The sequence below is a fragment of the Prionailurus bengalensis genome, chromosome B1 (assembly GCF_016509475.1).
Source record: "Prionailurus bengalensis isolate Pbe53 chromosome B1, Fcat_Pben_1.1_paternal_pri, whole genome shotgun sequence".
NCBI lineage: Eukaryota > Metazoa > Chordata > Mammalia > Carnivora > Felidae > Prionailurus > Prionailurus bengalensis.
The window spans coordinates 139003962-139019084 of NC_057344.1; the positions used below are offsets into that span (position 1 = coordinate 139003962).

Below are 15123 nucleotides of genomic sequence, written 5' to 3' on the forward strand. Positions count from 1 at the left end.
CGGTCTCCAGCCGCGCGGGGCCGCCGGAGTGGCCGGGCAGGTGCCTGCGCCGCGGTGCTGTGCCCGCCCGCTGCCCTTGCCCGCGCGCTCCGCCCGTCCTGCGGCGCCGTTGGCCCTCCCGCCACCCCCTCGGCGGGGCCCTTCCCTTTACTATGGTAATGGTGACATTCAGCGGGAAAGGCTAGCGCGGACCGCAGCGCCCGGCTCCCGCGCCGCGGGAGGCTCGGTCGGCGGAGCGGGCTGCGGCGGCCGGGCAGCAGGCGCGCTCGCCCGGGCCCCGGCCCCCCGGCCCTCCGGCCCTCCGGCCCCCGACCGCCGCGGGGCTAGCCCCCGAGCCCCGGCCTCGCTGGCCCCGCGGGCTGCGCGCGAGCCCCGGCCTCCCCGGCTCCCGCGCGGGGCGAGGACGCATCCGGCGCTTCGGGAGGGAGCCTGCCTCCGCGCTCGTATATGGCAAAGTTTCTCGCCGAGCTCCTGGGCTGCACGTTGCCGAGCAAGGGCGCCTCTCCCATGTTCGAGGTAGGTGGAGGGTGTGTCCCCGCAGCGACGGGCGTCCGCGGTGGCGCGGCGGCGGGCCCCGAGCGGGGCCCTGGGGTCCCCAGGAGTTGACAAGTGTGTGCGGTCTCACATGCGTGCTTTCCACCTGCAAGTCTGGGGTGGGGCAGGGCGAGGAGGAGACCTGAAGCCCGGGAGGCTGAATCCTCACCTCCTGGACCTCAGTGAACCTGTTTTTTCCTTCCTTCGTTGACAGGCGAGCACGTTTTCTGTCAGTCTGGACTGAGTTTTGCCAGTTGCTCTTTACCTAAAATGCATGGAATGCCTGAAAATAAGCAGGATCCTGCAGTCCCTCTTTGCTGCTTACTTTGTTGTAGTGGTGATGTTTTTTTTTTAACCTTTTAATCTGAAAAAAAAAAGTTAACGATAAAAAATCTTTAGGTCAGGAGGTTTCCGCCTTTTAGCCTCCTCCTGCCCCCTTCCCCAAACCCCCAGCACGCTGCAAACTCCATTGAAGTTAACTCATTTCTTCTGTGAGTGAGATACATCAGGGATGAGAAGAGTTAAAGTGGGGTCTGCTAGATCAGGTGAACAAATCGCAATTCTGAAGGCAGGTACATCTAATTGCTCACACCTGCCTGAGGTGGCAATGATGCTGCTGTAAGCATCTCTGCGAGGAACCGTTTATGAGAAGGCTGGCTGGCTGGTCCTACTGAGGGAAATGGTGGCAGCCACTGTTTTATGGGAAACCTATATTGGCTGCTCGTAGGGACAGCCTCACACTGTGCACGGTAACCCCCCCCTCCACTCCCCCTTCCCTCCACAGTGGGAACAGAGTGTATCCTTTGTCTCTATCTACCACCCTCCCCCAACAGATTGCCTGACAACTAGGCCTGGACCAGAGGGCAGTGGCAGTGGCCAGTGTCCTGAGTTCTTGCTCGGTACTCCTCACTCAGTCCTAGGGCCTGACTGGTCCTCCTGACAGCCTTGGGGCTCCTCCAGGAGCTACCTCTCTGTCTGCAGTTTCCTAGCTGGCCAGAGAAAGCAGAACTTGGGGTCCTCTGTCATGGATGTGAAAGCTCGTCCTTCAGCAAGGCAACTCTTGAGGCTGCAAACTCTCAGACTCTTCCCTGGCTTCTGGTGCGTCTCTTCTCACCTTTGGCTACTGTTGGTGTTCCACCTTCTATGGCCACGTTCCTTCGATCTTAGAGCTCAGATTGCCCAACCCATGATCTCTGCTGTGTGACAGATTGGTTTTTAAGCAGGGAGATCTCAATAAGAGGTGATGGAGAGGAGCTGGGAACACAACAGCAGACTGAGAGAAACCAGACTGAAATGCTTGGGTGCTTGGTGGCCTGAAATCTAAAAAGAAAATAATGAAAAGCCTGAAAAAGTAAAGTTTTTCAGGCCTGCAGCTAAAATTAGCCGTCTCCTTTGGCCTGTTACATCTCTGCCCATTTCCCTCTCTGTGATGTCAATGTTAGGTAGTGTTTGGGGGTCATTCCAGAGAGGTGAGATGCTCCTTTAGAATTGCTTTTCTGACTTGTCCTTTACTGTATTTAGATTTTTGTTTTTGTTTTTTAATTTTTAAAAAATATTTATTTTTGAGAGAGAGATACAGAGTGTGAGTGGGGGAGGGGCAGAGAAAGAGGGAGGCACAGAATCCAAAGCAGGTCCAGGCTCTGAGCTGGCAGCAGAGAGCCCCAATGTGGGGCTCGTACTCACAGAGTGTGAGCCGAAGTTGGATGCTTAACCGACTGAGCCACTCAGGTGCCCCTAGATTTTTGTTTTTATTTATTTATTTTTAAAGATTTTACTTTTAAGTAATCTCTACACCCAACGTGGGCTCGAACTCACAACCTGGAGATCGAGAGTCTCACACTCCACCAACTGAGCCAGCCAGGTACCCCATGGATTTTTGTTCTTAAATTACCAACCCACATCAAGCAATTTTGTTGTCTTTGGTTGTTTATTCCTGTTTTATCTTCTAGCCAATAGATGCCCCACCTTGATTTCTTGGAATAAATGGCTCTCAATCATGGCTGGTTTGAGGGAGACTTAAAAAGTAATCAGAGACATACTTAGACAATTAAGAAAATGAGTGGCTGTTTTGTCTTTTTTTTTTTTTAATGTTTATTTATTTTTGAGACAGAGAGAGACAGAGTGTGAATGGGGGGAGGGTCAGAGAAAGAGGGAGACACAGAATCTGAAACAGGCTCCGGGGTCTGAGCTGTTAGCACAGAGCCCGACGTGGGGCTTGAACTCATGGACCTCGAGATCATGACCTGAGCTGACGTCGGACGCTCAACCGACTGAGCCACCCAGGTGCCCCGGCTCTTTTGTCTTTGAAGAGCTCTGGGGAAAGGGAATTCCCTCTGTCCTTGCTAACTCCATATATCTTGCTTTGTGCTATTTGCTGGGGGCAGGAGCCAGAGTCATATCTGCTCTCTCCCTCTTTCTACAAATGATTGATTCAGTGTTAGCTGAATCACCCCAGCAGGTATCACTTTTAATCAGTGTTGCTAGAAGAGTTAAGAGATCATCCCTTCCCCACCTATAAGAGTACATCTGCTCAAAGAGGTGAATGACTGAGTATGGAATGTGTTTTGAGGTTGCTTTCTTCTCAGGCAACACATTCTTACTCATAAATGAAGAGGCATTTGCTGAGGCCTCTATATTTGGGAGGGAGAGAAATGTGTAAGAAAGATATTCTTAAGCCTTTCTAAATATTCATTTCCTAAAAGCGAAAGTGCTAGGACATGAGAAAATTTAGGCAACTTTTCATTTCCACCAAATGCTCTCATTCTAACTTTGGAGGCTACCTTTAGTGTCAGGGGGGTCATGAGAGGAGGTGGATGTTTTCATAAGGAATGGCCTTTGGTTCCATTTTGGTTAGGAGGTGGCCACAAATGTAGGCTCTTCCTACCCAGGCCAGTTTGGTTTACACAGAGGAGATTCTGCACAGTACCTGAAAGGGTACTGAATCCCGACAGGACCTCGTGTGTGTTTGCAGGTGTCTGACAAGGGCGAACAGGTGACTGGTATGGAGAACACAGAGGCAGAAAGTCACTGTGGCTGGAAAACAAGTCGAATGCATACCTTGTTGTGTCATTGGCAGAGGCTAAGGACCAATGGTGTGTATTTGGAACACAGTGTCTTCATGATCATGTTGTTCATCTTCCCTTTACTTTTTCTTAGTCAAGTATTTAAGTTTATGAACCAAGTCTTTGAAAAAGAATTATTAAAATTTCAAGGAAAAAAACCCCGAAAGGATAAGAAGTTTACCTCGGTCACAGCAGTGCCCTGAGCAGTGGTTAGATTTTTGGGATAATGTTTGTATGCCTCACCATACTTGCATAGCTTCTGCAGAAAGAGTGGGCTTGCTGGATATTCTGACGTCTAGAAAAGTAGGACATTGTAAGCATAGAATGGTGGTTTCAGACCTAGCACGTCCTACTTATGTGTGTCCTGTAGGCTTAGATGGATGGATGTCTGGCCCTGACCTCCATTCCTGCCCCTGTTGGCTCTGACATATTATGAACCTTTGCATTGTGCCTTCATGATAGTCAATGATGGAGTCTGGTTTAAGAGCAGAAAGTGGCAGGAGAATTATAAAGTCAGAGGCAACTGCTTTTTCTCCTTCTGGACCCCCTTCCCTCAGTCAACAAACCTGCATTGAAAAAAAAAATTTAATGTTTAATATTTTTGACAGAATGTTAGTGGGGTAGGGGCAAAGGAGACACAGAAAGGGAGACACAGAATTCAAAACAGGCTCCAGGCTCTGGCTGTCAGCACAGAGTCCGACGTGGGGCTTGAACCCACAGGCTGTGAGATTATGACCTGAGCCAAAGTCAGATGCTTAACCAACTGAACCACACAGGTGCCCCTGCAAACCTGCATTTTTAATGCTGCGATCCTTCATCATCTAACCCGGAGGGGTACCTTTCAGGAGCCACATCCACTGGGGAGAACACATCTGGCTCTACAGAAAAGGGGTGTTCAATTCCATGCCACTGTTTCTGGATGTGGTCTCTAGAATTGTCATACCTCATGTATGTTCTACTTATTTCCACATTCTGTTTTCTTATTTCTACCAGTATTGCTGCCTGTGACTATAGCTTTATTTTAATTTATACATAATACATAATAACTGTCATTTATTGTTTACTCTGGTGGGCATTGTTCTAAGGGCATAATATACACAATCTCAGCTATCTTCCCTAATAGGTTCGCGATATAGGTGTTTACAACCATATACTTTACAGATGAGAAAAGTCAAAGTTTATAGAGTTTGAATAATTTGGTTAAGGTCACTTTAGTACGTGCTAGAGTGAGGATCTCAAAGTTCACCTACCTTCTTCAACTATGGTTACTTGGTATTTGGTGTTTTTGTTTTTTGTTTTCTACCTCAGTTTTATTCCTAGCCCTACGCTTTCTCTTTGGAAATAGGAAAGGTAAACACCCTCATTCTTTCATTCTTCCATTCTTTCATCATCACTGTGTTACCACTGAGATGGCACGAGTACCTTACTCTTGGAAATATTCGATCAAAGGCTGGTTGAACTCAGAGGAATTGTTAAGGGAAAGATTCAGTTCAATCACCATAACCCTTTATAGCTAGTTTCCACTTATGAGCCATTTCCTCCACGTCCTGTTTTATTCCCCAATGACATTATGAGGTAAGTTGTGTTGTCATCCCTGTTTAGAAGTGAGGAGGCCAGGGCTCAGGGTCATTACCTGAATTGTCCAAGGTTACTTCCTACCGCGGATCTGATCCTGGACTCTGATTCCACAGTGCTTTGCCAGCCAGCTGCATTGACTCACCTGATCTTTTCCTGGCCTCTGAGTTCTGGCTCATCCGCTCGATCTTTTGGACCATTGCCAAAGTCATTTTCTTTAATAGCCCGACTGAACACAGTGTCCATTTATATACCCCCAATTCTTTGGTGGTTCCCACTGCATGCAGATGCCATAGGAGATGCAGTTTCCCCTTGACAGTGTGTTCACTACCTAAATTTTCTTGTCCAGTCTTTCCTTCTTACTGTATTCCTAGCATGCTAGCAAACTTTTGTCTACATCCATTTCTTGGTCATGTCCTCTCACCACTAAGCTGTTGCTCTGCCTGGAGTTTTCTTCCGCCAATTCATCTATTGATGTTTCCTCTCTCTGCAAGGTTCCTCTCAAATTTCGCCTCCAGATCCAGCCCCTTGGACAATAACCAGCCCTCGACTGCAGGCCCCCTGAATACTGTTTGTTTCTATAGGAGACCTAGGACATCTTTCTCTTGTAACTTCTCCATGCTTCAGTTGTCTGTCTTCAATGGAGATAATAGCAGTGTCAAATGCAGGTGGTGAGGGTTAAATGGGTTGGTGCCTGGAAAGTACTTAGAATAGTGTTCCATGCATGGTCATTGCTGAGGTCCTTGCCTATGCATCTCTGACCTCTTCAGGATCAAGAACTAAGTAATTTTTCTTTCCACAGCACCCACCAGAGTATTGTACACATCATTTTGCATCACATGATGGATCAAACTGATCTCATTCTGGAGGTTCATGATTTCCTTTGCCCTTAAACTATTTGTGATGTCTCTGAAGTTCCAATTTAACCAGCACCCTGTATCTTTATTTGCTAAATCTGGCAACCCTATCTTACCATTCCCCTCCTCCCATCATAACCCAGCCCCTAGACTCCAATCCCACTCAATTGTAGAAGCCTTGTCCCCCATCTTTCCTGCTTAATGGTCCCTATTGTGGCAGAGATCCTGTCCCAGGCCAAGGGAGACACCCATAGGGAATTGAAGTTGGACAGCTATCTGTCCCCACTGCCTCACTAGTATGGAAATGATGGAGTGAGCAAGCTTTCCTCTGCAAGTGTCAGGTCTGTGACTGAGAGAGGTGTATCACTGGCGTCCTGTTTATTCACTCTTCATGTGTTCACCGGTTCACTCACTCACTCACTCACTCACTCATTTAACAAATGTTATTTATTAAACCCTAGCTTTGTGGTAGGCACCCCATGGAAGCCTTCCTAAAAGACATTCAAACTGTTTTAACTGTGAGCCACAGTAAGAAATATATTTTACATTGCAATCCTGAATGCACATAGCTATTTATACCTATAACATTGACATTAAGTTTCAAGAATAACACTTTTACTTATGACAGGGGTTGTACTTTGATCTTTGCAGTTCTGTCCTTTCCATTTCATTTCTTCCATTCTATTAAGAATTAAACAGGGAAAGACCTGCTGAATTGATTTCATGAGTTGTGACTCATAATTTGAAAAGCACTGCTATAGAGGATGGTGAGATTCTATTTTTACATAACAATTTGTGTTCCCTCATTATTCCAGTACTATACTTACACATTATTACACTATACATTAGGAGAGTTTTGTGGTCTACCATGGGAAGCCAGTCACCATGAATAACCTTATTTCTTGGGAGAAAATATTTTCAGGGTTTCAAACAACTAATTTACCAAATAACCTTTGATAAATATTCTGCCTCTAAATTAGGTTATAGGTTTGGCATGTTACCTGAGCATATTTTATGATGTGCTTTTTATTTAGAACACTGTAGTTGGATTTCAATTTATTTCTCTTTGCATCTACTAACGACAAACATGCCCCACTAGCTGAATTACTCCCTAGGTTACATTTACGGATCTTTCCATTTTTTATATTTTAATTGACCCCAACCCTTCCCTCTTGAAAGAACTTAGATTTTCAAGCAGTCTTTTTTCCCCCTCTAATTTGCCTGGTAAGGATTTTGATTTTGTTCATTACAATGAGCTCCTTTGTTTAAATGAATCTTACATGCTCTCATCCACTTGGTCATTCTGGTGGGCTTCAAGCATCTAAAGAATGAACCATGTGGTCAGGTTGTTTTGAAAGCAACCAATTTGGATAAGGCTGTAGCTTCAGTGATTGGATGTTGGTGCTTGATCATAAGAGAGAAGTTTGAGAATAATAGCTCCTGTTGCCACAGCTGGGCTTTCGATGAGGGTCATTTGAATTTTAAGCTAATGGATACTGAGTTTGTCTTGTAAATTCACAATTCAGTTTGTTTGAGGGCCAATTGGATTGCTCTATCACATCTGAGCCATTGTGTACGCACAGGCAACTCTACTTACCTTTTGTGTTAGCTGCTTTTAAACTCTGCTTGTGGTCCTAAATGCATGCATTTCATTTATAGGAATATTTGGTCCCATTATGATTAGATCTGTCTAATGGCTTCTTGCTGAGAGACCATTACATGATTTTTTCCTTTTTGTATTTTGATAAGTAAAGGCTGGTGTTCAAATGGCCAGTGCTGTCTGCATGTCAAGAGGAGCAGGGATAGGAGCTTCACTCTTTGATTTATTTCCTTTTGCTTAGTTCTTTTCAATTTGTAATAGTATTCTTGTACGTTATGAATTTCTTTACTTCACAAGTCTTTGATAAAATACAATAGGTCTAGTAGTGACGTTTGTATTTAAAAAGTTCTACCTACTTGGAGTTGCCTATCGAAGTGTCCCATAAATAAAATGACAGCTTTTATCTGTCTGAATTTTGTGATGAGTAAGGACTATGCTTTCTACCCTTGGAGAATCTTAAGTGTATTCTAGGCCTATTTCTCTACATACCTATAATATATTAAGTATTCTATATCCCTTTCAAACCTCTACACTTTCAAACCAAAATGGAGGACCCATCATTCCCCTGTACCCGGCTGGAACCCACTTCTCGTTTCCAACTCGATTGTCAGCCAAAAGCAAAACATATTTTCCTTAGAGTAGCACTTTGGTGCCATTTTTTGCTTTCTTTTTATTTCATGAACAATCTGTCGGTGACTCCCACAGATTCTTTCTTGGACTTACACCTTTCTTTTTATCCCTACTAGCCTTTGTATACTGATATGACAAGCATTTATTTACTTATTTTTAGAAAGACATTTAAAAGAATATTTATTTATTTATTTATTTAATTAATTTAGAGAGCTAGTGAGTGAGCATGCGTGGGTGGGAGAGGGGCAGAGAGAGAGATAGAGGGAGAGAAAGAGAATCTGTGCTGTCAGTGTAGAGCCCGACTTGGGACTTGAACTCATGAACCATGGAATCACGACCTGAGCTGAAATCAAGAGTTGGACGCTTAGCTGACTGAGCTGCCCAGGCACTCCTGACAAACATTTATTATTTTTATTTATTTATTTAAAAAAAAAAAATTTTTTTTTTTCAACGTTTATTTATTTTTGGGACAGAGAGAGACAGAGCATGAACGGGGGAGGGGCAGAGAGAGAGGGAGACACAGAATCGGAAACAGGCTCCAGGCTCTGAGCCATCAGCCCAGAGCCCGACGCGGGGCTCGAACTCCCGGACCGCGAGATCGTGACCTGGCTGAAGTCGGACGCTTAACCGACTGCGCCACCCAGGCGCCCCGACAAACATTTATTGATTATGTACTATGACCAAGGAGTTGTAGGGTCTGTAGGGGATTTCACAATAAGTAATGATCAGTTTGCTTCTTTCAAGTTTCCCTCTTCTCCCCTTTTCCTGAATATGCTGCTAGTATACCGCAATTCCTTTTCATTGTCACTTTCCTACGTAAGAGTCTGCCTGTGTGACTTTCTGTATCCAAAGGCTCAAGTCTTTAAGTTCTACCTAGGGTATTTTTAAGGTGCTGTTGTTAAATGTCTTACTCTGCCTAGCTAACTTTACTTCCTGCCATTAATTTTCTTCAGGGATCCTCATAGGTCATATACAAATTCTTGACCCTGTGCCTTTGTTTAGGCTACTTGTCCTATCCTTTAGTATGATGACCTATCTTAATTTTTTCCATTTTTCCTAACCAAACCCTACCTAATTCCATAGTAAGGTACCAGCCCTTCACGAGCCTTCTCCAATTACAGGGAAGAGGCTAAGAGTACACAGGCTGGAGAATCAGATACTTGGTTTCCAGTCTGGGCTCCTCCACTTCTGAGCTATGTGACCTTAAATAAAATACATCCTTGCATCTCACTTTTATTCTTTATAAAATTGGGATAATAACAGTAGCTATCTCATTGAGTTGTTAATGAGGATTAAATAAGGTAATTCAAACAAAATACTAAGCATAGTGTTTGGCATGTAGTAATTGACAAATGAGAAAATGATGATAATTATATACTTTCACCTTTTGTTTCCAAAATATACTTTCACCTTGATCCCAATACCCTGGGGTCTCTCTCTCCTTTGACTATCTTAGGACATACTTTATGCTTTTCTGAATTCTCCACAGTGCTGAGCACAACCTAGGTGCTCAATCAGTGCTCATTAATTTTGAAAATATGCCATATGCTGTTTTAGCAAAATCTGGGAACCAATTTATTTCTGAATATATTTAATTGTATTTTATGGAAATGTGACAGCCACTGTCCTTTAGTGACTTACCCCCTAATCTATGGGATGTATATTGATGCTAAGTTGGGCTGCAGTTGTACCAATGACGATAATGTACTTTTACATACAACTGTGGCAGAAGCAGTACTTGAAAAATGTACCAATTATAAATGCTATTTGAATGAAATTCAACCATAGATTGCAATATAATTAAACACAGTATTTTGCAATTGGTTTGCAAACATGTGTCCTCAAAATAAGTCAAGTGAAGCAAATCCATGCTATAAGTCAAGATTTTATTCATCAGACTTTTATGTTGCATGCTGTTGGTAGAGAATTCTGGCTGGAGGTCAGGTTAGATTATTTCAAAATTAATTTACTCCAAGAACACTTACCCAGTGGGCTTTCTTATCATATTTCCAGTGGGAAAGAGGGAGTAATGATGCCCTGCTTCTCAGGAAGCTGTTGGATGGCCTGAAAGCATGGAAATTTACTTTCATGGAGATTATTTGAACTCAGTTAGAAGTCAAGGGAGGGTGCCTACAGAGACGCACACGGGACTGAAAACTAAAGGGTGGCAGCATTATGCATCGCAAAGAACCTACAATGGGAGTCTTAAGATCTGGATTCTGAGCCTGGCTCCTTTCCTCACTGGCCGAATGCTCCTGGGGGAAATCTCCTTACCTCACTGAGTGTCAATTTTTATAGCTCTGAAATGAAAGTAACAATATTCGATTTGCTCTACTCCCAGAAATGATGTGAGGCTCCAGTGTGGTAATAAATGTGAAAGTCCTTCATAAAATGTCAAGCATTATACAAATGTGAATTGCTGTTACTGATGCTGTGATGGAGAGCACAGAAAAAGGAGGTGCCTACTTAGCATCCTGGGCATGCAAGAATCTGTTGGTGAATGGACTGTCAAGGATAGTATGGATGGTCAAGAATAGAAATACTTGTGTTTCAAAGGTAGAGAAGGAAATATGACGCAGTCATAATTTACAACTCGAGCTTCAACCCCTGTGCAGTAAGCCCTGGACTCCACTCGTACCTAGGGATTTACTTAAGGAAATCTCTACTTTCTAAGGACTCATTTAAGGACTAAGCTTAAATGAGTTTATGAATGAAATTCTATCAACATCGGGGGCAGGGCATGAGCAGATTTCAGTGGCATGAGGCAAATTGCAAGGAGGGATTGCGGGGCTCTGAAGAAAGTCTGAGAGTCCAGGATTGTATGCTGCAGAAATATATAGTGGCTGTTATTTGAACTCCCTCCCCTTTCTGTCTGTCCCCTGAGCCTAGCTACCCTGTGTCAGAAAAAAGAACTTGGCCCCACAACAGGGTCATCATATGTCATTCAGAGAGTAGAACTCAGAGGAGGGAACCCTTTCAGTGCAAGGGGAGCTCTGATGGCCTGGGCAGAGCAGCAGTAAGTAGTCTCCTGCAGTAGTAATTCAGACACATGGGCAACCTAGAGCCAGTGCATCCTATGGTTGCCTGGACTGGTTCGAGAGCTCAGATGATGTAATTTCCCCCGGAGGACACCTACCAATACCAAGGAAGGAGGGATCCTTGGAAGAGAATCTGATGTTCTCAGGGTGGAGGTGGGTTTATGTGGCCAGGAAAATTTGGGTATGTGATAAGATGATTTCATTTGTAATCACATTTAGGTACAGAATATTGGTCTATATAATCCTTAATCAGTGTCCTTTCATATTCCATTTTTGAATCAGTGTAGGCCATTTGTGAAATCTAATGCCCTAGGCCTTTGCCTTTTTTTTTTGGTCCAACAGCTTATTCTTGATGTTCATTTTAGCCAAATTTCATATATGTTAAAATGTGTTGTGTGTCTGTTAGGAGAAAGAAGGATGGTATGGGAGTGGTCAGATGCATGTACAGAGCTACACACAGGAAAACACACAATGATTTGCTTCTAGAAGGGCCATGATGATTAAACCACATGACCATTGTTTAACATGAATTCAGAAATCTCATTGATTTTATTTACCAGCTTTGTTCCAAAACCTTAAATGTGCTATGTACATGAGACCAAGTGCGTGGGACCCTGATTTTCAGGGGTTAACAAATCAAACTACTTTTTCCTTTGAATTTCTCTTTTGCTTCCTTCCTCTCCTCCAGCTTAAGGAAGGTCCTTTCTGTGACATAGCTGTGTGCGATTTTCATTTTTTCTATCTCACTCTGCAAATAGAAACTGATTTCATTTTTTCTCATGTATAAGGAAATAGTGCATCTGATTTCACAGGCCAGAAAGAAATGATTGGAAAGCAGCCAGCCAGGCCCTGGGGAACCCCCTAAAATTATCCTCTACCTTATGGACTGTCCAGATTGTTTGTATGTGTGGCTAGGGAAGATGGGGGCAGGGAAGTGGGATTTGGGAAATAAAATTTTCTCATGCCCAGATGCTGTGAGTGAGTCAGATGGCTGGGTGAGTTTACCCTGATACCTCCTGTGATTTTTAGGAGTTCATTTGCTCAGTGCCAGGTTTGGATGTCCAAGCAGCTGGGCGGACCCTCTGGAGTTCTAGTTAATTCAGCTCCCTGTCTGCACATTGTGTGGACTTCCCTTATGTGTGAAAACTTCCTAGACAAATAAAGGGGTTTCTTTAGGGCTGCATCTTGATTGGAATTGCTGTGGGTTAGAGTGACTAAGAAATATACTCTCAGTTACCAGAGTTGATGGATAATAGGCAATAATAACAGTTCTTTAGAATTTACTAAAACACCTTGCATACATAATTTTATTAGAAATGGAAAAACAGTGGGGAATTATTTGACTCTGTTTACAGATGGAAAAATTAGGGAACAGGGTTAAGAAATACTAGCTTTGGAAAACAGCTTGGGTCTAAAATTATCCAGTCAACCTTGCACATAATAAAAATAATTTATCACCTTTTCTATATATGTCTTCCTCCTTAGTAGAATTAAGAGGATACCACTATAAAAATACCACCAGTTGAAACCATTACTATGAAATTCTTTGAAAAATCACAAAGTAGTACCAAAAAGTGTAAGGTATCTTATCACAAATACAGTTTGGAACAGTGCAAGGTATACTTGAATACCATAAAGTGTTATTATTTAAATGAAAAATTAGGGGGACCTGGCTGGCTCAGTCATCAGAGCATGTGACTCTTAATCTCAGGGCCATGAGTTCGAGCCCCACTTTGGGCATAGAATTTACTTTAAAAAAATAACAAAATAAAAAAAATAATTAATTTCATCGTTAGTAAAGGTTCTTCCCTTTTCTGGCCTTGAAGAGGAATATGATAACAATTGAGATAAACTTTCATTATCTCTTTCCAAAATTATTTTCAAGCCCTTCTTTTTTCTACAAAATTAGCATAAATCCCACCTGCCATTTCTAACTATCCCCATCTCTTCCTTCAGGTTCCTTATATCATTGGATGAAGAGTCCCCAAGCTGTGACCTATAAAGAATAATTAGATTTTTCTCTTGACAAACCATTCCTAAGGTACAACATGTTGGGGTGATTGCTCAGGATTTTATGTTGCAGCATCTCCTATCCTGCTGGTGGCTGAGAGTGTTATCAATAGTAGACAATAATCAACGATTTTGTGGCACAGTGCTTTATAGATTTTGAAGCACTTTGACTGAATCCCCTGAATGATTCTTAAAGTATTGTCATCCTCATTTGACAGACTTAGAAGCTGAGGTTCAGAGAGGTAACATGAATGTCCCCAGATAACCACAGCCAGAGAGCAATGGAGCTAGGACTTCTGTTTCCATGTTCTCCCAGTCTTTCTAGGGCAACCTAGGTGTTAATTGTGATGCCCTCACCAATGTAAGGGAGCAACCAAGCTTCATATACATTAGTTGTCTCAATGATGACTCCAGTGTCACCAAGGCAAAAGTTGGTGTTCCCCACTCCCTATATCGTTAGTGATATTAAAGCCTGCTTTTTTTTTTTTTTTTAAATAGAGATGCATACAACATTATATTAATTTCAGGTGCACAACAGGGTAATTTCAAGTTTGTATATATTGTGAAACGATTACCACAATTAAGTCTAGTTAACATCTGTCACCATACAAAGTTACAGAATATATTTTGTCTTGTGATGAGAACTTGTAAGATTTACTCTCTTAGCAACGTTCAAATATGCAGTATGATATTATTGACTATGGTCACCATGCTGTACATTACATCCCAGAATTTATTATTTTATAACTGGAAGTTTGTACTTTTTGATCACCTTCATCCGTTTTGTCCATCCCACCTCTGGCAACCACCAGTCTGTTCTCCGTATCCATGAGCTTTTTTATTTTTAAGATTCTATGTGTAAGTGGGATGATATGATATTTGCCTTTCTCTGTCTTTGACCTATTTCACTTAGTATAGTGTCTTCAAGGTCCATCTATGTTGTCGCAAATAGCACAATTTAATTCTTTTTTTATGGTTGAATAATACTCCATTGTATATATATACACCATGATGTCTTTATCCACTTGTCTGTTGATGGACACTTGTTTCCATATTTTGGCTAGTGTACATAATGCTACAGTGAACATGGGGGGTGCAAATGTTTTGAGTTAGTATTTTTGTTTTCTTTGGGTAAATACCCAAAACCGGTATTGCTGGATCATATGGTAGTTCTTTTTTAAACATTTTTTGAGAAACCTCCATACTGTTTTCCATAGTGGCTGCACCTATCTCTTGTCTTTTCTTTCTTTCTTTTTTTTTTTTTGATAATAAGGCTGCCCTTTAATGATTATCTTCTAGAGTTTAAGCTAAATCTTTGCTCTGTCACTCATCATTTATTATTTGTGTGACCACAGGCAAATCACTTCTCTAAGCTCAATGTCTTCATCTATGAAGTGAGGACAGTGATTGTTATCCTTATAAATCAGAAATTACATGTAAAGTGTTACATACTATGCCTGACACATAATTAACATCAAATGTTACCTTTCTTCTTCTTTTTCCAGTTCATAACATTTTAGCACTGTTCCTCCTGTATTAATTCTTTGGAGGTGGGGTCTGTTTTGAGTGGACATGTGATGGGTGTGGGGAAGGCTCCATTATAGATGGCACCTATTGTATACTTTGTCTGTGGCCCACATGAAAAGCAAGTTAGATGCCACAGCACTAGTGATAAAAGATTGGTTTAATTTTTATTTTTTTTCCTGGGCAAATAAACCAGTGTGTACTTTCTTTCTGAAGTCTCTTGCTTACAACATTCTGTGCTATGCTGATTACTCATTGAACGAGTATTCATTTAACCCCAATTATGTGTCCTA

General features: G+C 42.5%; 1 protein-coding gene across 1 annotated transcript in view; it reads left to right on the forward strand.

The window, feature by feature from the left end:
* The first annotated feature begins 373 nt into the window (after nucleotides 1-373).
* RASGEF1B (RasGEF domain family member 1B) overlaps nucleotides 374-15123 on the forward strand; it is a 562649-nt gene continuing 547899 nt past the window's right edge. The window contains exon 1 of the mRNA XM_043572372.1: nucleotides 374-516. Within this exon, the coding sequence (XP_043428307.1) occupies nucleotides 448-516 (69 nt within the window). The 5' untranslated portion in view covers nucleotides 374-447. The remainder of the gene's footprint in view (nucleotides 517-15123) is intronic.